The sequence below is a fragment of the Coturnix japonica genome, unplaced genomic scaffold (assembly GCF_054131305.1).
Source record: "Coturnix japonica strain WE unplaced genomic scaffold, WE-NBRP24 Scf060, whole genome shotgun sequence".
NCBI lineage: Eukaryota > Metazoa > Chordata > Aves > Galliformes > Phasianidae > Coturnix > Coturnix japonica.
Genome location: NW_028188963.1, coordinates 663644 through 688182, shown reverse-complemented (window position 1 = coordinate 688182; position 24539 = coordinate 663644). Strand labels below are relative to the sequence as shown.

General features: G+C 53.3%; 1 protein-coding gene across 1 annotated transcript; it reads left to right on the top strand.

The window, feature by feature from the left end:
* The first annotated feature begins 3434 nt into the window (after window positions 1-3434).
* LOC146751941 (histone-lysine N-methyltransferase 2B-like) lies at window positions 3435-22984 on the top strand. The gene is made up of 3 exons (XM_085533459.1): window positions 3435-3529; window positions 9267-9396; window positions 16533-22984. The coding sequence occupies exons 1-3, from the start codon at window positions 3471-3473 to the stop codon at window positions 16803-16805; spliced, it is 462 nt and encodes a 153-aa protein (XP_085389585.1). The 5' UTR covers window positions 3435-3470; the 3' UTR covers window positions 16806-22984.
* The last annotated feature ends 1555 nt before the right edge of the window (window positions 22985-24539 follow it).

Sequence of the window (24539 nt, the reverse complement as noted above, 5' to 3'; positions counted from 1 at the left end):
CCCCCCCCATAGAGCCCTTCCATCCCCATTGCCCCCCATAGAGCCCCATAGACAACCTCATAGAGCCCCCCACCCCCACTGACCCCCATAGAGCCCCATAGACCCCCCCATAGATCCCCCTCATCCCTATTGAGCCCCTTAGACCCCCCCCACCCCATTGCCCCCCATAGAGCCCCATGGACTCACCCCGGTAGCGCCCCCCACCCCTATTGACCCCCCATAGCCCCCCATAGAACCCCCCACCCCCATTGCCCCCCATAGAGCCCCATAGACTCCCCCCATAGAGCTCCCCCACCCCATTGCCCCCCATAGAGCCCCATAGACGCCCCCCATAGAGCTCCCCCTCCCCCATTGCCCCCCATAGAGCCCCCCCCACTGTACCCCCAATAGTGCCCCATAGACCCCCCCATAGAGCTCCCCCACCCCCATTGCCCCCCATAGAGCCCCATAGACTCCCCCCATAGAGCCCCTCCAGCCCCATTGCCCCCATAGAGCCCCATAGCCCCCCCATAGGGCCCCCCCACCCCGAGACCCCCCCATAGAGCCCCATAGAGCCCCCCAACCCCTAGTGCCCCCCATAGAGCCCCCCCACCCCCCTCTACCCCCCCATAGAGCCCCTCATAGAGCCCCCCAACCACCAGTGCCCCCCATAGAGCCCTATAGATTTCCTCCATAGAGCCCCCTGCCCCATTGCCCCCCTTAGAGCCCCATAGATTTCCCCCATAGAGCCCCCTGCCCCATTGCCTACATAGAGCCCCATAGACGCCCCCCATAGAGCCCCCTACCCCCATTCCCCCCCCATAGAGCCCCATAGAGCCCCCCAACCCCCAGTGCCCCCCATAGAGCCCCATAGAGCCCCCCAACCACCAGTGCCCCCCATAGAGCCCCATAGACACCCCCCATAGAGCTCCCCCACCCCATTGCCCCCCATAGAGCCCCATAGACACCCCCCATAGAGCTCCCCCTCCCCCATTGCCCCCCATAGAGCCCCATAGACCCCCCCAAAAATCCCCCCCATCCCTATTGAGCCCCTTAGACCCCCCCCACCCCTATTGACCCCCCATAGATAGAGCCCCCCACCCCTATTGACTTCCCATAGCCCCCATAGAGACCCCACACCCCTATTGCCCCCCATAGAGCCCCATGGAGACCCCCACCCCGAGACCCTCCCATAGAGCCCCATAGAGCCCCCCAACCCACAGTGCCCCCCATAGAGCCCTATAGATTTCCCCCATAGGGCCCCCTGCCCCATTGCCCCCCATAGAGCCCCATAGAGCCCCCCATAGATCCCCTCCAACCCCATTGCCTACATAGAGCCCCATAGACGCCCTCCATAGAGCTCCCCCTCCCCCATTGCCCCCCATAGAGCCCCCCACCCCCATTCCCCCCCCATAGAGCCCCCCAACCCCCAGTGCCCCCCATAGAGCCCCATAGACACCCCCCATAGAGCCCCCCAACGCCCATTGCCCCCCATAGAGCCCCATAGACAACCCCATAGAGCCCCTTACCCCCATTGCCCCTCATAGAGCCCCACAGACAACCTCATAGAGCCCCTCCACCCCCACTGCCCCCATAGAGCCCCCCCACCCCCCTCTACCCCCCCATAGAGCCCCATAGAGCCCCTCATAGAGCCCCCCAACCCGCAGTGCCCCCCATAGAGCCCTATAGATTTCCCCCATAGAGCCCCCTGCCCCATTGCCCCCCATAGAGCCCCCCATAGATCCCCTCCAACCCCCATTGCCCACATAGAGCCCCATAGACGCCCCCCATAGAGCTCCCCCTCCCCCGTTGCCCCCCATAGAGCCCCCCACCCCCAATCCCCCCCCATAGAGCCCCATAGAGCCCCCCAACCCCCAGTGCCCCCCATAGAGCCCCATAGACACCCCCCATAGAGCCCTTGCATCCCCATTGCCCCCCATAAAGCCCCATAGACAACCCCATAGAGCCCCCCACCCCCAGTGCCCCCCATAGAGCCCTATAGATTTCCTCCATAGAGCCCCCTGCCCCATTGCCCCCCATAGAGCCCCATAGATTTCCCCCATAGAGCCCCCTGCCCCATTGCCCACATAGAGCCCCATAGACTCCCCCCATAGAGCCTCTCCAGCCCCATTGCCCCCATAGAGCCCCCATAGCCCCCCCATAGGGCCCCCCCACCCCGAGACCCCCCCATAGAGCCCCATAGAGCCCCCCAACCCCCAGTGCCCCCCATAGAGCCCTATAGATTTCCCCCATAGAGCCCCCTGCCCCATTGCCCCCCATAGAGCCCCCCATAGATCCCCTCCAACCCCCATTGCCTACATAGAGCCCCATAGACGCCCCCCATAGAGCCCCCTACCCCCATTCCCCCCCCATAGAGCCCCATAGAGCCCCCCAACCCCCAGTGCCCCCCATAGAGCCCCATAGACACCCCCCATAGAGCCCTTGCATCCCCATTGCCCCCCATAAAGCCCCATAGACAACCCCATAGAGCTCCCCACCCCCAGTGCCCCCCATAGAGCCCCATAGATTTCCTCCATAGAGCCCCCTGCCCCATTGCCCCCCTTAGAGCCCCATAGATTTCCCCCATAGAGCCCCCTGCCCCATTGCCCACATAGAGCCCCATAGACACCCCCCATAGAGCTCCCCCTCCCCCATTGCCCCCCAAAGAGCCCCCCACCCCCATTGCCCCCCCATAGAGCCCCATAGACACCCCCCATAGAGCTCCCCCACCCCATTGCCCCCCATAGAGCCCCATAGACGCCCCCCATAGAGCTCCCCCTCCCCCATAGCCCCCCATAGAGCCCCCCAACCCCCATTGCCCCCCATAGAGCCCCATAGACGCCCCCCATAGAGCTCCCCCTCCCCCATAGCCCCCCATAGAGCCCCCCAACCCCCATTGCCCCCCATAGAGCCCCCCCACCCCCCTCTACCCCCCCATAGAGCCCCTCATAGAGCCCCCCAACCCGCAGTGCCCCCCATAGAGCCCTATAGATTTCCCCCATAGAGCCCCCTGCCCCATTGCCCCCCATAGAGCCCCTCCAACCCCATTGCCTACATAGAGCCCCATAGACCCTCCCCATAGAGCCCTTCCATCCCCAGTGCCCCCCATAGAGCCCCATAGAGCCCTCCACCCCCATTGCCCCCCCATAGAGCCCCATAGACGCCCCCCATGGAGCCCCCTGCCCCATTGCCCCCCTTAGAGCCCCATAGATTTCCCCCATAGAGCCCCCTGCCCCATTGCCTACATAGAGCCCCATAGACGCCCCCCATAGAGCCCCCAACCCCCAGTGCCCCCCATAGAGCCCCATAGATGCCCCCCAACCCCCAGTGCCCCCCATAGAGCCCCATAGAGCCCCCCACCCCCATCCCCCCTACCCCCATAGAGCCCCATAGACCCCCCCCCATAGTTGCTGTTATAGGTTGGGGGTCCCGATTCCAACCCCCCCCCCCTATTTGTGCCCCATAGCCGTGCCACCAGCCTGGAGCTGCCCATGGCCATGCGCTTCCGCCACCTCAAGAGGACGGCGAAGGAGGCCGTGGGGGTCTATCGGTGTGTGCCCCATAGAACCCCATATAACCCCATATCCACCCATATAACCCCATATCCACCCATATATCACCCCCTATAACCCCATATCCCCCCATATCCCCCATATACCCCCATATAACCCCATATACCCCCATATAACCCCATATATCCCCCCATACCCCCCAAATAACCCCATATCCACCCATATAACCCCATATAACCCCATATATCCCTCCATATAACTCCATATCCCCCCATATAACCCCATATCCCCCCATATAACCCCATATAACCCCATATCCCCCCATATAACCCCCCTGTAACCCCATATAACCCCCATATAACCCCATATCCCCCCATATCCCCCCATATAACCCCATATCCCCCCATATACCCCCATATAACCCCCATATAACCCCATATATCCCCATATACCCCCATATATCCCCCCTATAACCCCATATATCCCCATATATCACCCCCTATAACCCCATATCCCCCCATATACCCCCATATAACCCCCATATAACCCCATATCCCCCCATATAACCCCATATAACCCCCCATATCCCCCCATATAACCCCCCATATCCCCCCAGCTCCGCCATCCACGGCCGCGGTCTGTTCTGTAAGCGGAACATCGACCCAATAGAACCTCATATATATAACCCCATATAACCCATATAACCCCATATCCCCCCATATAACCCCATATAACCCCATATAACCCATATAACCCCATATAACCCCATATAACCCCATATACCCCCATATAACCCCATATCCCCCCATATAACCCCATATCCCCCCATATCCCCCCATACAACCCCATATACCCCCATATCCCCCCATACAACCCCATATCCCCCCATACAACCCCATATACCCCCATATAGCCCCATATACCCCCATATATCCCCCCATACCCCCCCATATACCCCCATATAACCCCATATAACCCCATATCCCCCCATATAACCCCCCATATCCCCCCAGCTCCACCATCCACGGCCGCAGTCTGTTCTGTAAGCGGAACATCGACCCAATAGAACCTCCTATATCCCCCCATATGACCCCATATAACCCCATATACCCACATATAACCCCATATAACCCCATATCCCCCCATATAACCCCATATATCCCCATATATCCCCCCATACCCACCCGTATACCCCCATATAACCCCCATATAACCCCATATCCCCCCATATCCCCCCATATCCCCCCATATACCCAATATACCCCCATATAACCCCATATAACCCCATATCCCCCCATATAACCCCATATCCCCCCATATCCCCCCATATAACCCCATATCCCCCCATATAACCCCATAACCCTCCATATAACCCCCATATAACTCCATATAACCCCATATAACCCCATATCCCCCCATATAACCCCATATCCCCCCATATCCCCCCATATACCCCCATATCCCCCCATATCCTCCCATATAACCCCATATCCCCCCATATAACCCCATATAACCCCCCATATCCCCCAGCTCCGCCATCCACGGCCGCGGTCTGTTCTGTAAGCGGAACATCGACCCAATAGAACCTCCTATATCCCCCCATATAACCCCATATAACCCCATATAACCCCATATAACCCCATATATCCCCCCATACCCACCCGTATACCCCCATATACCCCCATATACCCCCATATATCCCCCCTACAACCCCATATATCCCCATATATCACCCCCTATAACCCCATATCCCCCCATACAACCCCATATACCCCCATATCCCCCCATATCCCCCCATATAACCCCCCTGTAACCCCATATCCCCCCATATAACCCCATATCCCCCCATATCCCCCCATACAACCCCATATACCCCCATATCCCCCCATATAACCCCATATCCCCCCATATAACCCCATATAACCCCATATCCCCCCATATAACCCCATATCCCCCCATATACCCCCATATAACCCCATATAACCCCATATAACCCCATATAACCCCATACCCCCCCATATCCCCCCATATCCCCCCATATCCCCCCATATCCCCCCATATAACCCCATATACCCCATATAACCCCATATAACCCCATATAACCCCATATCCCCCCATATCCCCCCATATACCCCCATATACCCCCATATACCCCATATAACCCCATATATTCCCATTCCCAGCTCCGCCATCCACGGCCGTGGTCTGTTCTGTAAGCGGAACATCGACCCAATAGAACCTCATATATATAACCCCATATAACCCATATAACCCCATATCCCCCCATATAACCCCATATATCCCCATATACCCCCGTATATCCCCCCATATCCCCCCATATATCACCCCCATATCCCCCCATACCCCCCAAATAACCCCATATCCCCCCATATCCCCCCATATCCCCCCATATACCCCCATATCCCCCCATATAACCCCATATAACCCCATATAACCCCATATCCCCCCATATACCCCCATATCCCCCCATATAACCCCATATAACCCCATATCCCCCCATATACCCCCATATCCCCCCATATAACCCCATATCCCCCCATACAACCCCATATACCCCCATATAACCCCATATAACCCCATATCCCCCCATATCCCCCCATATAACCCCATATATTCCCATTCCCAGCTCCGCCATCCACGGCCACGGTCTGTTCTGTAAGCGGAACATTGACCCAATAGAACCTCCTATATCACCCATATGTCCCATATAACCCCATATAACCCCATATATCCCCCCATACCCACCCGTATACCCCCATATACCCCCATATAACCCCCATATAACCCCATATCCCCCCATATAACCCCATATAACCCCATATCCCCCCATATAGCCCCATATAACCCCATATCCCCCATATATCCCCCCTATAACCCCATATATCCCCATATATCACCCCCTATAACCCCATATCCCCCCATACCCCCCCATATACCCCCATATCCCCCCATATAACCCCATATACCCCCATATCCCCCCATATCCCCCCATATAACCCCATATCCCCCATATCCCCCCATATAACCCTATATCCCCCCATACCCCCTCATATACCCCATATTCCCCCATATAACCCCATATACCCCCATATAACCCCATATCCCCCCATATACCCCCATATCCCCCATATCCCCCCATATAACCCCATATCCCCCCATATCCCCCCATATCCCCCCATATCCCCCCATATACCCCCATATAACCCCATATATTCCCATTCCCAGCTCCGCCATCCACGGCCGCGGTCTGTTCTGTAAGCGGAACATCGACCCAATAGAACCTCATATATATAACCCCATATATCCCATATAACCCCATATAACCCCATATAACCCCATATAACACCATGTAACCCCATATAACCCCATATAACCCCATATAACCCCATGTAACCCCATATAACCCCATATAACCCCATATAACCCCATATAACCCCATATAACCCCATATCCCCCCATATAACCCCATATACCCCCCATATAACCCTATATACCCCCCACATAACCCCATATAACCCCATATAACCCCATATACCCCCATATAACCCCATATATCCCCATATACCCCCATATATCCCCCCTATAACCCCATATATCCCCATATATCACCCCCTATAACCCCATATCCCCCCATACCCCCCCATATACCCCCATATCCCCCCATATAACCCCATATCCCCCCATATCCCTCCATATAACCCCATATACCCCCATATAACCCCCATATACCCCCATATCCCCCCATATCCCCCCATATAACCCCATATCCCCCCATATAACCCCATATATCCCCCCATATAACCCCATATATCCCCCCCATATCCCCCCATATAACCCCATATCCCCCCATATAACCCCCGTATAACCCCATATAACCCCATATACCCCCATATCCCCCCATATAACCCCATATAACCCCATATAACCCTATATAACCCCATATCCCCCCATATAACCCCCATATAACCCCATATAACCCCCCATATCCCCCCATATAACCCCATATAACCCTATATAACCCCATATCCCCCCATATACCCCCATATAACCCCATATAACCCCATATCCCCCCATATAACCCCATATAACCCTATATAACCCCATATCCCCCCATATACCCCCATATAACCCCATATAACCCCATATCCCCCCATATAACCCCATATAACCCCCCATATCCCCCCAGCTCCGCCATCCACGGCCGCGGTCTGTTCTGTAAGCGGAACATCGACCCAATAGAACCTCCTATATCCCCCCATATAACCCCATATAACCCCATATAACCCCATATAACCCCATATATCCCCCCATATAACCCCATATATCCCCATATTCCCCCATATACCCCATATAACCCCATATAACCCCATATAACCCCATATAACCCCATATAACCCCATATCCCCCCATATCCCCCCATATCCCCCCATATAACCCCATATCCCCCCATATACCCCCATATAACCCCATATACCCCCCATATAACCCTATATACCCCCCACATAGCCCCATATAACCCCATATGACCCCATATAACCCATATAACCCATATAACCCCATATATCCCCATATACCCCCATATATCCCCCCTGTAACCCCATATATCCCCATATATCACCCCCTATAACCCCATATCCCCCCATATCCCCCCATTTAACCCCATATCCCCCCATATCCCCCCATATAACCCCCCATATCCCCCCATATACCCCATATAACCCCCCATATCCCCCCACATAACCCCATATCCCCCATATCCCCCATATCCCCCCATATAACCCCATATCCCCCCATATCCCCCCATATAACCCCAATATACCCCCATATCCCCCCATATAACCCCATATCCCCCCATATCCCCCCACATCCCCCCATACAACCCCATATACCCCCATATAACCCCATATCTCCCCATATATCCCCCCATATAACCCCATATATCCCCCCATACACCCTCATATACCCCATATAACCCCAAATAACCCCATATCCCCCCATATACCCCCCATATAACCCCATATAACCCCATATACCCCCATATAACCCCAAATAACCCCATATCCCCCCATATACCCCCCATATAACCCCATATCCCCCCATATAACCCCATATCCCCCCATATAACCCCATATATCCCCCCATACCCCCTCATATACCCCATATAACCCCAAATAACCCCATATCCCCCCATATAACCCCCATATAACTCCCCTGTAACCCCATATCCCCCCATATAACCCCATATAACCCCATATACCCCCATATAACCCCATATAACCCATATAACTCCATATAACCCCATACAACCCCATATAACCCCACATCCCCCCATATAACCCCATATAACCCCATATACCCCCATATAACACCATATAACCCCATATCCCCCCATATAACCCCATATAACCCCATATCCCCCCATATACCCCCATATAACCCCATATCCCCCCATATAACCCCATATAACCCCATATCCCCCCATATACCCCCATATAACCCCATATCCCCCCATATCCCCCCATATAACCCATATATTCCCATTCCCAGCTCCGCCATCCACGGCCGCGGTCTGTTCTGTAAGCGGAACATCGACCCAATAGAACCTCCTATATCCCCCCATATAACCCCATATAACCCCATATACCCACATATAACCCCATATAACCCCATATAACCCCATATAACCCCATATAACCCCATATCCCCCCATATAACCCCATATACCCCATATAACCCATATATTCCCATTCCCAGCTCCGCCATCCACGGCCGCGGTCTGTTCTGTAAGCGGAACATCGACGCTGGCGAGATGGTGATCGAGTACTCGGGGATCGTGGTTCGCTCCGTGCTCACCGACAAGAGGGAGAAGTACTACGACAGCAAGGTGGGGACATGGGGGGCGCTATGGGGTGATGGGGGGCGGTGTGGGGCGCTATGGGGTGTGGGGTGATGGAGGGACATGGGGGGAGATGGGGGGCACTATGGGGTGATGGGGGGAGATGTGGGGCACTATGGGGTAATGTGGGCAATGGGGGGTGTGGGGAGGTGTGGGGTGATGGGAGATGTGGGGCACTATGGGGAGATGTGGGGCAGTGTGGGGCGCTATGGGGTGTGGGATGATGGAGGGAGATGGGGGGTATGTGGGGTGATGGGGGATTGGGGAGATGTGGGGAGATGAGGTCTGTGTGGGGCGCTATGGGGTGTGGGATGATGTGGGGAGATGGGGGGTATGTGGGGTGATGGGGAGTATGGGGAGATGTGGGGCAGTGTGGGGCGCTATGGGGTGTGGGATGATGGGGGGTGATGTGGGGCAGTATGGGGTGATGGGGGGTGTGGGATGATGGGGGGACATGGGGGGAGATGGGGGGCAATGGGGGGTGTGGGGACGTGGGGAGATGGGGGGTGATGTGGGGCACTATGGGGTGATGTGGGGCGGTGTGGGGCGCTATGTGGTGTGGGGTGATGGGGGGACATGGGGGGTGCTATGGGGTGTGGGGTGATGGAGGGACATGGGGGGAGATGGGGGGAAGTGTGGGGTGTGGGATGATGGGGGGACATGGGGGGAGATGGGGGGCAATGGGGTTGTGGGGAGATGTGGGGAGATGGGGTCTGTGTGGGGCGCTATGGGGTGTGGGATGATGGGGGGCACTATGGGGTGATGGGGGATTGGGATGATGGGGGGACATGGGGGGAGATGGGGGGACATGGGGGGTGATGGGGGATTGGGGAGATGTGGGGAGATGGGGGGTATGTGGGGCGCTATGGGGTGTGGGATGATGTGGGGAGATGGGGAGCATGTGGGGTGATGGGGGGTGTGGGGAGATGTGGGGTGATGTGGGGAGATGGGGTCTGTGTGGGGCGCTATGGGGTGTGGGATGATGTGGAGAGAGGGGGGGTATGTGGGGTGATGGGGGGTGTGGGGTGATGTGGGGAGATGTGGGTCACTATGGGGTGATGTGGGGCGGTGTGGGGCGCTATAGGGTGTGGGATGATGGGGGGACATGGGGGGAGATGGGGGCAATGTGGGGTGTGGGATGATGGGGGGAGATGGGGGGCAATGGGGGGTGTGGGATGATGGGGGGACATGGGGGGAGATGGGGGGCACTATGGGGTGATGGGGGATTGGGGAGATGTGGGGAGATGGGGGGCATGTGGGGTGATGGGGTGGTGTGGGGTGATGTGGGGAGATGGGGTCTGTGTGGGGCGCTATGGGGTGTGGGATGATGTGGGGAGATGGGGAGTATGTGGGGCGATGGGGAGTATGGGGAGATGTGGGGCAGTGTGGGGTGCTATGGGGTGTGGGGTGATGTGGGGAGATGGGGGGTATGTGGGGCGATGGGGAGTATGGGGAGATGTGAGGCAATGTGGGGTGCTATGGGGTGTGGGGTGATGTGGGGAGATGGGGGGTATGTGGGGCGATGGGGGTGTGGGGAGCTGTGGGGAGATGGGGTCTGTGTGGGGCGCTATGGGGTGTGGGGTGATGTGGGGAGATGGGGGGTATGTGGGGCGATGGGGAGTATGGGGTGATGTGGGGCAGTGTGGGGCGCTATGGGGTGTGGGATGATGGGGGGTGATGTGGGGCAATGTGGGGCGCTATGGGGTAATGTGGGCAATGGGGGGTGTGGGGAGGTGTGGGGTGATGGGGGGTGATGAGGGGTGTGGGGCAGTGTGGGGAGATGGGGGATGCTGTGGGGCACAGTGGGGCCCTATGGGAATGCAATAGGGCACAATAGGATGCTGTGGGGCACAGTGGGGCCCTATGGGGATGCAGTGGGGCACTGTGGGGCCCTATGGGGTCCCGTATCTCCCCCCCAGTCATTGACACCCCCCTTATCACATACTCCCCCTTATCTATCACTGACCCCCATTATCCCCTATAGGGCATCGGCTGCTCCATGTTCCAATCACTGACCCCCATTATCCCCTATAGGGCCATTATCAATCCCTGACCCCCATTATCCCCTATAGGGCCATTATCAATCCCTATATACCCGCTATAGGGCCATTATCAATCCCTGACCCCCATTATCCCCTATAGGGCCATTATCAATCCCTATATACCCGCTATAGGGCCATTATCAATCCCTGACCCCATTATCCCCTATAGGGCCATTATCAATCCCTATATACCCCCTTATGACACGGCATCGGGTGCTACATGTCCCATATCATACATTACCCCCTATAACATATAACCCCATTATCCCCTATAGGGCATCGGGTGCTCCATTATCCCCTATACGCCATTTACCCCCTATAACCCCTATAACCCCATTATCCCCTATAGGGCATCGGGTGCTCCATTACCCCCTATAACCCCATTACCCCCTATAACCCCTATAACCCCATTACCCCCTATAACCCCTATAACCCCATTACCCCCTATAGGGCATCAGATGCTCCATTATCCCCTATAGCCCCTATAACCCCATTACCCCCTATAACCCCATTACCCCCTATAACCCCATTACCCCCTATAACCCCATATAACCTCATTACCCCCTATAACCCCATTACCCCCTATAACCCCTATAACCCCATTACCCCCTATAACCCCATTACCCCCTATAACCCCATATAACCTCATTACCCCCTATAACCCCATTACCCCCTATAACCCCTATAACCCCATTACCCCCTATAACCCCATTACCCCCTATAACCCCATATAACCTCATTACCCCCTATAACCCCATTACCCCCTATAACCCCATTACCCCCTATAACCCCTATAACCGCATTACCCCATATAACCCATTACCCCCTATAACCCCTATAACCCCTATAACTCATTACCCCCTATAACATATAACCCCATTATCCCCTATAACCCATTATCCCCTATAACCCCTATACCCCATTACCCCCTTATTATAGGGCATCGGTTGCTCCATGTCCCCTATAACCCCATTACCCCCTATAACCCCTATACCCCATTACCCCCTATAGGGCATCGGGTGCTACATGTTCCAATCCCTGACCCCCATTATCCCCTATAGGGCCATTATCAAACCCTATATATCCCCTATAGGGCCATTATCAATCCCTGACCCCATTATCCCCTATAGGACCATTATCAATCCCTATATACCCGCTATAGGGCCATTACCAATCCCTATATACCCCCTATAGGGCCGTTATCAATCCCTGACCCCCATATTATCCCCTATAGGGCATCGGGTGCTACATGTCCCATATAACCCATTATCCCCTATAACCCCTATAACCCCTATAACCCCATTACCCCCTATAACCCCATTACCCCATATAACCCATTACCCCATATAACCCATTACCCCCTATAACCCCATTACCCCCTATAACCCATTAACCCCTATAACCCATTACCCCCTATAACCCCATTACCCCCTATAACCCATTACCCCCTATAACCCATTAACCCCTATAACCCCTATAACCCCATTACCCCCTATAACCCCTATACCCCTATACCCCCTTATTACAGGGCATCGGGTGCTCCATGTCCCATATAACCCATTACCCCATATAACCCCATTACCCCCTATAACCCCTATAACCCATTATCCCCTATAACCCCATTACCCCCTATAACCCCTATAACCCCATTACCCCCTATAACCCCTATAACCCCATTACCCCCTATAACGCCTATAACCCCATTACCTCCCATTGGCCCCTATAACCCCATTATCCCCTATAACCCCATTACCCCCTATAACCCCTATAACCCCATTACCCCCTATAACCCCTATAACCCCATTACCCCCTATAACCCCTATAACCGCATTACCCCATATAACCCATTACCCCCTATAACCCCTATAACCCCTATAACTCATTACCCCCTATAACATATAACCCCATTATCCCCTATAACCCATTATCCCCTATAACCCCTATACCCCATTACCCCCTTATTATAGGGCATCGGTTGCTCCATGTCCCCTATAACCCCATTACCCCCTATAACCCCTATACCCCATTATCCCCTATAACCCATTATCCCCTATAACCCCTATACCCCATTACCCCCTTATTATAGGGCATCGGTTGCTCCTTGTCCCCTATAACCCCATTACCCCCTATAACCCCTATACCCCATTAACCCCTTATTATAGGGCATCGGTTGCTCCTTGTCCCCTATAACCCCATTACCCCCTATAACCCCATTACCCCCTATACCCCCTATAACCCCATTACCCCCTATAACCCCATTACCCCCTATAACCCCTATAACCCATTACCCCCTATAACCCCATTACCCCCTATAACCCATTACCCCCTATAACCCCATTATCCCCTATAACCCCATTACCCCCTATAACCCCCTATAACCCCTATAACCCCTATAACCCCATTACCCCCTATAACCCCTATAACCCCTATAACCCCATTACCCCCTATAACCCCTATAACCCCATTACCCCCTATAACCCCTATAACCCCATTACCCCCTATAACCCCATTACCCCCTATAACCCCTATAACCCCTATAACCCCATTACCCCCTATAACCCCATTACCCCCTATAACCCCTATAACCCCATTACCCCCTATAACCCCATTACCCCCTATAACCCCATTACCCCCTATAACCCATTATCCCCTATAACCCCATTATACCCTATAACCCCTATAACCCCATTATCCTCCATAGGGCATCGGGTGCTACATGTCCCATATAACCCATTATCCCCTATACCCCCTATAACCCCATTACCCCCTATAACCCCTATAACCCCTATAACCCCATTACCCCCTATAACCCCATTACCCCCTATAACCCCTATAACCCCATTACCCCCTATAACCCCATTACCCCCTATAACCCCATTACCCCCTATAACCCATTATCCCCTATAACCCCATTATACCCTATAACCCCTATAACCCCATTATCCTCCATAGGGCATCGGGTGCTACATGTCCCATATAACCCATTATCCCCTATACCCCCTATAACCCCATTAACCCCTATAACCACATTACCCCCTATAACCCCTGTAACCCCATTACCCCCTATAACCCCTATACCCCATTATCCCCTATAGGGTCAATATCAATCCCTATCTATCCCCTATAGGGCCATTATCAATCCCTATCTATCAACTATAGGGCCATTATCAATCCCTATCTATCCCCTATAGGGCCATTATCAATCCCTATATACCCCTATAGGGCCATTATCAATCCCTATATACCCTCTATAGGGCCATTATCAATCCCTATATACCCCCTATAGGGCCATTATCAAACCCTATCTATCCCCTATAGGGCCATTATCAATCCCTATATACCCCCTATAGGGCCATTATCAATCCCTGACCCCCATATTATCCCCTATAGGGCCATTATCAATCCCTATATTCCCCCATAGGGCATCGGGTGCTCCATTATCCCCTATAACCCATTATCCCATATAACCCATTATCCCCTATAATATCCCCTATAACCCCATTACCCCTTATAGGGCATCGGGTGCTCCATTATCCCCTATAACCCATTATCCCCTATAACCCCTATAACCCCATTACCCCCTATAACCCCTATAACCCCATTACCACATATAACCCCTATAACCCCATTACCCCCCTATAACCCCATTACCCCCTATAACCCCTATAACCCCATTATCCCCTATAACCCCATTATCCCCCATAGGGCATCGGCTGCTCCATGTCCCATATAACCCATATTATCCCCCATTACCCCCATTAACCCCATTACCCCCATAGGGCCATTACCAATCCCTATATACCCCTTATAGGGCATCGGGTGCTCCATGTCCCATATAACCCATTACCCCATATAACCCCGTTACCCCCTATAGGGCATCAGGTGCTCCATTATCCCCTATAACCCCTATAACCCATTATCCCCTATAACATATAACCCCATTACCCCCCATAGGGCATTGGGTGCTACATGTCCCATATCATACATTACCCACTATAACATATAACCCCATTACCCCCTATAGCCCCTATAACCCTATTACCCCCTATAGGGCATCAGATGCTCCATTATCCCCTATAGCCCCTATAACCCCATTACCCCCTATACCCCCTTATTACAGGGCATCGAGTGCTCCATGTCCCATATAACCCATTACCCCCTATAACCCCATTATCCCCTATAACCCCATTACCCCCTATAACCCCATTACCCCCTATAGGGCATCGGGTGCTCCATTATCCCCTATAACCCCTATAACCCCATTACCCCCTATAGGGCATCGGGTGCTCCATTACCCCCTATAACCCCATTACCCCCTATAGGGCATCGGGTGCTCCATTATCCCCTATAACCCCTATAACCCCATTACCCCCTATAGGGCATCGGGTGCTCCATTACCCCCTATAACCCCATTACCCCCTATAACCCCTATAACCCATTACCCCCTATAACCCCATTACCCCCTATAACCCCATTACCCCCTATAACCCCATTACCCCCTATAACCCCATTACCCCCTATACCCCCTATAACCCCATTACCCCCTATACCCCCTATAACCCCATTACCCCCTATAACCCATTACCCCCTATAACCCCTATAACCCCATTACCCCCTATAACCCCATTACCCCCTATAACCCCTATAACCCCATTACCCCCTATAACCCCATTACACCCTATAACCCCATTACCCCCTATAACCCCTATAACCCCATTACCCCCTATAACCCCATTACCCCCTATAGGGCATCAGATGCTCCATTACCCCCTATAACCCCTATAACCCCATTATCCCCTATAACCCCATTACCCCCATAGGGCATCGGGTGCTCCATTATCCCCTATAACCCCATTACCCCCTATAGCCCCTATAACCCCATTACCCCCTATAACCCATTACCCCCTATAACCCCTATAACCCCATTACCCCCTATAACCCCTAAAACCCCATTACCCCCTATAACCCCATTACCCCCTATAACCCCATTATCCCCTATAACCCCATTACCCCCTATAACCCCATTACCCCCTATAACCCTTATAACCCCATTACCCCATATAACCCCATTACCCCCTATAGGGCATCGGGTGCTACATGTTCCGCATTGACGACCTGGAGGTGGTGGACGCGACGATGCACGGCTCGGCCGCGCGCTTCATCAACCACTCGTGTGAGCCCAACTGCTACTCGCGCGTCATCCACGTGGACGGACACAAACGCATCGTCATCTTCGCGCTGCGCCGCATCCTGCGCGGAGAGGAGCTCACCTACGACTACAAGTTCCCTATAGAGCCCAGCAACAAACTGCCCTGCAACTGCGGGGCCAGGAGGTGCAGGAGGTTCCTTAATTGACATATAGGGTCATATAGGGCTATAGGGATGGATATAGGGGGGATATGGGGTGTTATAGGGGGTTATATGGGGTTATAGGGGGGATATGGGAGCTCACCTACGACTACAAGTTCCCTATAGAGCCCAGCAACAAACTGCCCTGCAACTGCGGGGCCAGGAGGTGCAGGAGGTTCCTCAACTGATATATAGGGTCATATAGGGCTATAGGGATCTATAGGGATGGATATAGGGGGGATATGGGGTGTTATATGGGGTTATAGGGGGGATATGGGAGCTCACCTACGACTACAAGTTCCCTATAGAGCCCAGCAACAAACTGCCCTGCAACTGCGGGGCCAGGAGGTGCAGGAGGTTCCTTAATTGACATATAGGGTCATATAGGGCTATAGGGATGGATATAGGGGGGATATGGGGGTTATATGGGGTTATAGGGGGGATATGGGAGCTCACCTACGACTACAAGTTCCCTATAGAGCCCAGCAACAAACTGCCCTGCAACTGCGGGGCCAGGAGGTGCAGGAGGTTCCTTAATTGACATATAGGGTCATATAGGGCTATAGGGATGGATATAGGGGGGATATGGGGTGTTATATGGGGTTATAGGGGGGATATGGGAGCTCACCTACGACTACAAGTTCCCTATAGAGCCCAGCAACAAACTGCCCTGCAACTGCGGGGCCAGGAGGTGCAGGAGGTTCCTTAATTGACATATAGGGTCATATGGGGCTATAGGGATCTATAGGGATGGATATAGGGGGGATATGGGGGTTATAGGGGTTATAGGGGGGATATGGGAGCTCACCTACGACTACAAGTTCCCTATAGAGCCCAGCAACAAACTGCCCTGCAACTGCGGGGCCAGGAGGTGCAGGAGGTTCCTTAATTGACATATAGGGTCATATGGGGCTATAGGGATGGATATAGGGGGGATATGGGGTGTTATATGGGGTTATAGGGGGGATATGGGAGCTCACCTACGACTACAAGTTCCCTATAGAGCCCAGCAACAAACTGCCCTGCAACTGCGGGGCCAGGAAGTGCAGGAGGTTCCTTAATTGACATATAGGGTCATATGGGGCTATAGGGGGCTGTATGTGGTATATGGGGTGTTATATGGGGTTATAGGGGGGATATGGGAGCTCACCTACGACTACAAGTTCCCTATAGAGCCCAGCAACAAACTGCCCTGCAACTGCGGGGCCAGGAGGTGCAGGAGGTTCCTTAATTGACATATAGGGTCATATAGGGCTATAGGGATGGATATAGGGGGGATATGGGGTGTTATATGGGGTTATAGGGGGGATATGGGAGCTCACCTACGACTACAAGTTCCCTATAGAGCCCAGCAACAAACTGCCCTGCAACTGCGGGGCCAGGAGGTGCAGGAGGTTCCTTAATTGACATATAGGGTCATATGGGGCTATAGGGATGGATATAGGGGAGATATGGGGTGTTATATGGGGTTATAGGGGGGATATGGGAGCTCACCTACGACTACAAGTTCCCTATAGAGCCCAGCAACAAACTGCCCTGCAACTGCGGGGCCAGGAGGTGCAGGAGGTTCCTTAATTGACATATAGGGTCATATGGATCTATAGGGATGGATATAGGGGGGATATGGGGTGTTATATGGGGTTATAGGGGGGATATGGGAGCTCACCTACGACTACAAGTTCCCTATAGAGCCCAGCAACAAACTGCCCTGCAACTGCGGGGCCAGGAGGTGCAGGAGGTTCCTTAATTGACATATAGGGTCATATGGGGCTATAGGGATGGATATAGGGGGGATATGGGGTGTTATATGGGGTTATAGGGGGGATATGGGAGCTCACCTACGACTACAAGTTCCCTATAGAGCCCAGCAACAAACTGCCCTGCAACTGCGGGGCCAGGAGGTGCAGGAGGTTCCTTAATTGACATATAGGGTCATATGGGGCTATAGGGGGCTGTATGTGGGATATGGGGTGTTATATGGGGTTATAGGGGGGATATGGGAGCTCACCTACGACTACAAGTTCCCTATAGAGCCCAGCAACAAACTGCCCTGCAACTGCGGGGCCAGGAGGTGCAGGAGGTTCCTTAATTGACATATAGGGTCATATGGGGCTATAGGGGGCTGTATGTGGGATATGGGGTGTTATATGGGGTTATAGGGGGGATATGGGAGCTCACCTACGACTACAAGTTCCCTATAGAGCCCAGCAACAAACTGCCCTGCAACTGCGGGGCCAGGAGGTGCAGGAGGTTCCTTAATTGACATATAGGGTCATATAGGGCTATAGGGATGGATATAGGGGGGATATGGGGTGTTATATGGGGTTATAGGGGGGATATGGGAGCTCACCTACGACTACAAGTTCCCTATAGAGCCCAGCAACAAACTGCCCTGCAACTGCGGGGCCAGGAGGTGCAGGAGGTTCCTTAATTGACATATAGGGTCATATGGATCTATAGGGATGGATATAGGGGGGATATGGGGTGTTATATGGGGTTATAGGGGGGATATGGGAGCTCACCTACGACTACAAGTTCCCTATAGAGCCCAGCAACAAACTGCCCTGCAACTGCGGGGCCAGGAGGTGCAGGAGGTTCCTTAATTGACATATAGGGTCATATGGGGCTATAGGGATGGATATAGGGGGTTATAGGGTGTTATATGGGGTTATAGGGGGGATATGGGAGCTCACCTACGACTACAAGTTCCCTATAGAGCCCAGCAACAAACTGCCCTGCAACTGCGGGGCCAGGAGGTGCAGGAGGTTCCTTAATTGACATATAGGGTCATATGGGGCTATAGGGATGGATATAGGGGGGATATGGGGTGTTATATGGGGTTATAGGGGGGATATGGGAGCTCACCTACGACTACAAGTTCCCTATAGAGCCCAGCAACAAACTGCCCTGCAACTGCGGGGCCAGGAGGTGCAGGAGGTTCCTTAATTGACATATAGGGTCATATGGGGCTATAGGGGGGTTATAGGGGAGATATGGGGTGTTATAGATGGGATATGGGGGTTATATGGGGTTATAGGGGGGATATGGGGTGTTATATGGGGTTATAGGGGGGATATGGGAGCTCACCTACGACTACAAGTTCCCTATAGAGCCCAGCAACAAACTGCCCTGCAACTGCGGGGCCAGGAGGTGCAGGAGGTTCCTTAATTGACATATAGGGTCATATGGGGCTATAGGGATGGATATAGGGGGGATATGGGGTGTTATATGGGGTTATAGGGGGGATATGGGAGCTCACCTACGACTACAAGTTCCCTATAGAGCCAGCAACAAACTGCCCTGCAACTGCGGGGCCAGGAGGTGCAGGAGGTTCCTTAATTGACATATAGGGTCATATGGGGCTATAGGGATGGATATAGGGGGGATATGGGGTGTTATGGGGGGATATGGGGTGTTATATGGGGTTATAGGGGGGATATGGGAGCTCACCTACGACTACAAGTTCCCTATAGAGCCCAGCAACAAACTGCCCTGCAACTGCGGGGCCAGGAGGTGCAGGAGGTTCCTTAATTGATATATAGGGTCATATAGGGCTATAGGGATGGATATAGGGGAGATATGGGGTGTTATATGGGGTTATAGGGGGGATATGGGAGCTCACCTACGACTACAAGTTCGCTATAGAGCCCAGCAACAAACTGCCCTGCAACTGCGGGGCCAGGAGGTGCAGGAGGTTCCTTAATTGACATATAGGGTCATATGGGGCTATAGGGATGGATATAGGGGGGATATGGGGTGTTATATGGGGTTATAGGGGGGATATGGGAGCTCACCTACGACTACAAGTTCCCTATAGAGCCCAGCAACAAACTGCCCTGCAACTGCGGGGCCAGGAGGTGCAGGAGGTTCCTTAATTGACATATAGGGTCATATGGGGCTATAGGGATGGATATAGGGGGGATATGGGGTGTTATATGGGGTTATAGGGGGGATATGGGAGCTCACCTACGACTACAAGTTCCCTATAGAGCCCAGCAACAAACTGCCCTGCAACTGCGGGGCCAGGAGGTGCAGGAGGTTCCTTAATTGACATATAGGGTCATATAGGGCTATAGGGATGGATATAGGGGGGATATGGGGGTTATATGGGGTTATAGGGGGGATATGGGAGCTCACCTACGACTACAAGTTCCCTATAGAGCCCAGCAACAAACTGCCCTGCAACTGCGGGGCCAGGAGGTGCAGGAGGTTCCTTAATTGACATATAGGGTCATATGGGGCTATAGGGATGGATATAGGGGGGATATGGGGTGTTATATGGGGTTATAGGGGGGATATGGGAGCTCACCTACGACTACAAGTTCCCTATAGAGCCCAGCAACAAACTGCCCTGCAACTGCGGGGCCAGGAGGTGCAGGAGGTTCCTTAATTGACATATAGGGTCATATAGGGCTATAGGGATGGATATAGGGGGTTATAGGGGGTTATAGGGGGGATATGGGGTTATAGGGGGGATATGGGAGCTCACCTACGACTACAAGTTCCCTATAGAGCCCAGCAACAAACTGCCCTGCAACTGCGGGGCCAGGAGGTGCAGGAGGTTCCTTAATTGACATATAGGGTCATATGGGGTTATAGGGGGCTATAGGGGGGATATGGGGTGTTATATGGGGTTATAGGGGGGATATGGGAGCTCACCTACGACTACAAGTTCCCTATAGAGCCCAGCAACAAACTGCCCTGCAACTGCGGGGCCAGGAGGTGCAGGAGGTTCCTTAATTGACATATAGGGTCATATGGGGCTATAGGGATCTATAGGGATGGATATAGGGGGGTTATGGGGTATTATATGGGGTTATAGGGGGGATATGGGAGCTCACCTACGACTACAAGTTCCCTATAGAGCCCAGCAACAAACTGCCCTGCAACTGCGGGGCCAGGAGGTGCAGGAGGTTCCTTAATTGACATATAGGGTCATATGGGGCTATAGGGATGGATATAGGGGGGATATGGGGGTTATATGGGGTTATAGGGGGGATATGGGAGCTCACCTACGACTACAAGTTCCCTATAGAGCCCAGCAACAAACTGCCCTGCAACTGCGGGGCCAGGAGGTGCAGGAGGTTCCTTAACTGATATATAGGGTCATATGGGGCTATAGGGATGGATATAGGGGGGATATGGGGTGTTATATGGGGTTATAGGGGGGATATGGGAGCTCACCTACGACTACAAGTTCCCTATAGAGCCCAGCAACAAACTGCCCTGCAACTGCGGGGCCAGGAGGTGCAGGAGGTTCCTTAATTGACATATAGGGTCATATAGGGCTATAGGGATGGATATAGGGGGTTATAGGGGGTTATAGGGGGGATATGGGGTTATAGGGGGGATATGGGAGCTCACCTACGACTACAAGTTCCCTATAGAGCCCAGCAACAAACTGCCCTGCAACTGCGGGGCCAGGAGGTGCAGGAGGTTCCTTAATTGACATATAGGGTCATATGGGGTTATAGGGGGCTATAGGGGGGATATGGGGTGTTATATGGGGTTATAGGGGGGATATGGGAGCTCACCTACGACTACAAGTTCCCTATAGAGCCCAGCAACAAACTGCCCTGCAACTGCGGGGCCAGGAGGTGCAGGAGGTTCCTTAATTGATATATAGGGTCATATAGGGCTATAGGGATGGATATAGGGGGGATATGGGGTGTTATATGGGGTTATAGGGGGGATATGGGAGCTCACCTACGACTACAAGTTCCCTATAGAGCCCAGCAACAAACTGCCCTGCAACTGCGGGGCCAGGAGGTGCAGGAGGTTCCTTAACTGACATATAGGGTCATATAGGGCTATAGGGATGGATATAGGGGGGATACGGGATGTTATGGGGGGGACATGGGAGCTCACCTACGATTATAAGTTCCCTATAGAGCCCAGCAACAAACTGCCCTGCAACTGCGGGGCCAGGAGGTGCAGGAGGTTCCTTAACTGATATATGGGGTCATATGGGGCTATAGGGGGCTATGGGGGGTTATAGGGGGGATATGGGGGTCATAGGGGGGATATGGGAGCTCACCTACGACTACAAGTTCCCTATAGAGCCCAGCAACAAACTGCCCTGCAACTGCGGGGCCAGGAGGTGCAGGAGGTTCCTTAACTGATATATAGGGTCATATGGGGCTATAGGTGGGATATAGGGGGCTATAGGTGGGATATAGGGGGCTATAGGTGGGATATGGGGGGCTATAGGTGGGATATGGGGTGTTATAGGTGGGATATAGGGGGCTATAGGTGGGATATGGGGGGTTATAGGTGGGATATAGGGGGTTATTGCTGGGATATAGGGGGCTATAGGTGGGATATAGGGGGCTATAGGTGGGATATGGGGCGACAAGTTCCCTATTGAGGACCCTCCCCCCAACCTGCCCCACAGCTGTGGGGCCAAACAATGCTGACTCCTCCTGAACTGAAGGCTGGGATGATGTATATGTATAGGGGGCTATAGGTGATGTGGATATATAGATAGGGGGGGGCTATAGGTGGGATATGGGGGGCTATAGGTGGGATATGGGGGGCTATAGGTGGGATATGGGGCTACAAGTTCCCTATTGAGGACCCTCCCCCCAACCTGCCCCACGGCTGTGGGGCCAAATGATGCTGACAATTCCTCAACCGAGGCCTGATATGATGTATATATATACATATATATATATATAGGTAGTCACTGGGGTGTGGGGGGGTTATAGGTGGGATATGGGGGGTGGGAATGAGGGGGGGACTTGGGGGGTGTTGTGGGGTTGGATTGGATGGGGGGTTGTTGGGTAGAGGGAGCGTGTGGTGCTTGGAGGGAGAGAATGATGGTTAATGGGGGCGTCCATTGGTTTATGGGGTCATCTATTGGTTTATGGGGCCGTCCATTGGTCAATGGGGCCGTCCATTGGTTTATGGGGTGACCTGTTGGTCAATAGGGGCGTCCATTGGTTTATGGGGTGACCCATTGGTCAATAGGGGTGTCCATTGGTTAATGGGGCCATCCATTGGTTTATGGGGCCGTCCATTGGTCAATGGGGCCGTCCATTGGTTTATGGGGTTGTCCATTGGTCAATGGGGCCGTCCATTGGTTAATGGGGTCATCCATTGGTTTATGGGGCCGTCCATTGGTCAATGGGGCCGTCCATTGGTTTATGGGGTGACCCATTGGTCAATAGGGGCGTCCATTGGTTAATGGGGCCGTCCATTGGTTTATGGGGTGACCTGTTGGTCAATAGGGCCGTCCATTGGTTAATGGGGTCATCTATTGGTCAATGGGGGCGTCCATTGGTCAATGGGGCCGTCCATTGGTTTATGGGGTGACCTGTTGGTCAATAGAGGCGTCCATTGGTCAATGGGGTCATCTATTGGTCAATGGGGGCGTCCATTGGTCAATGGGGCCGTCCATTGGTTAATGGGGTCATCTAGTGGTCAATGGGGGCGTCCATTGGTCAATGGGGTCATCTATTGGTCAGTGGGGGCGTCCATTGGTCAATGGGGCCGTCCATTGGTTTATGGGGTGACCCATTGGTCAATAGGGGCGTCCATTGGTTAATGGGGCCGTCCATTGGTTTATGGGGTGACCTGTTGGACAGTGGGGCCGTCCATTGGTTAATGGGGCCATCCATTGTTTAATGGGGTCGTCTATTGGTCAATGGGGCCGTCCATTGGTTAATGGGGTCATCTGTTGGTCAGTGGGGGCGTCCATTGGTTAATGGGGTCATCTATTAGTTAATGGGGGCGTCCATT

Bases quoted from the DNA above. Each gene is read 5' to 3' on its own strand.
- LOC146751941 (XM_085533459.1), top strand. From the start codon at position 3,471: ATGGCCATGCGCTTCCGCCACCTCAAGAGGACGGCGAAGGAGGCCGTG. The intron at 3,530-9,266 runs GTGTGTGCCCCA...TCCCATTCCCAG, and splicing joins GAGGCCGTGGGGGTCTATCG to CTCCGCCATCCACGGCCGCG. The intron at 9,397-16,532 runs GTGGGGACATGG...TACCCCCTATAG, and splicing joins AGAAGTACTACGACAGCAAG to GGCATCGGGTGCTACATGTT.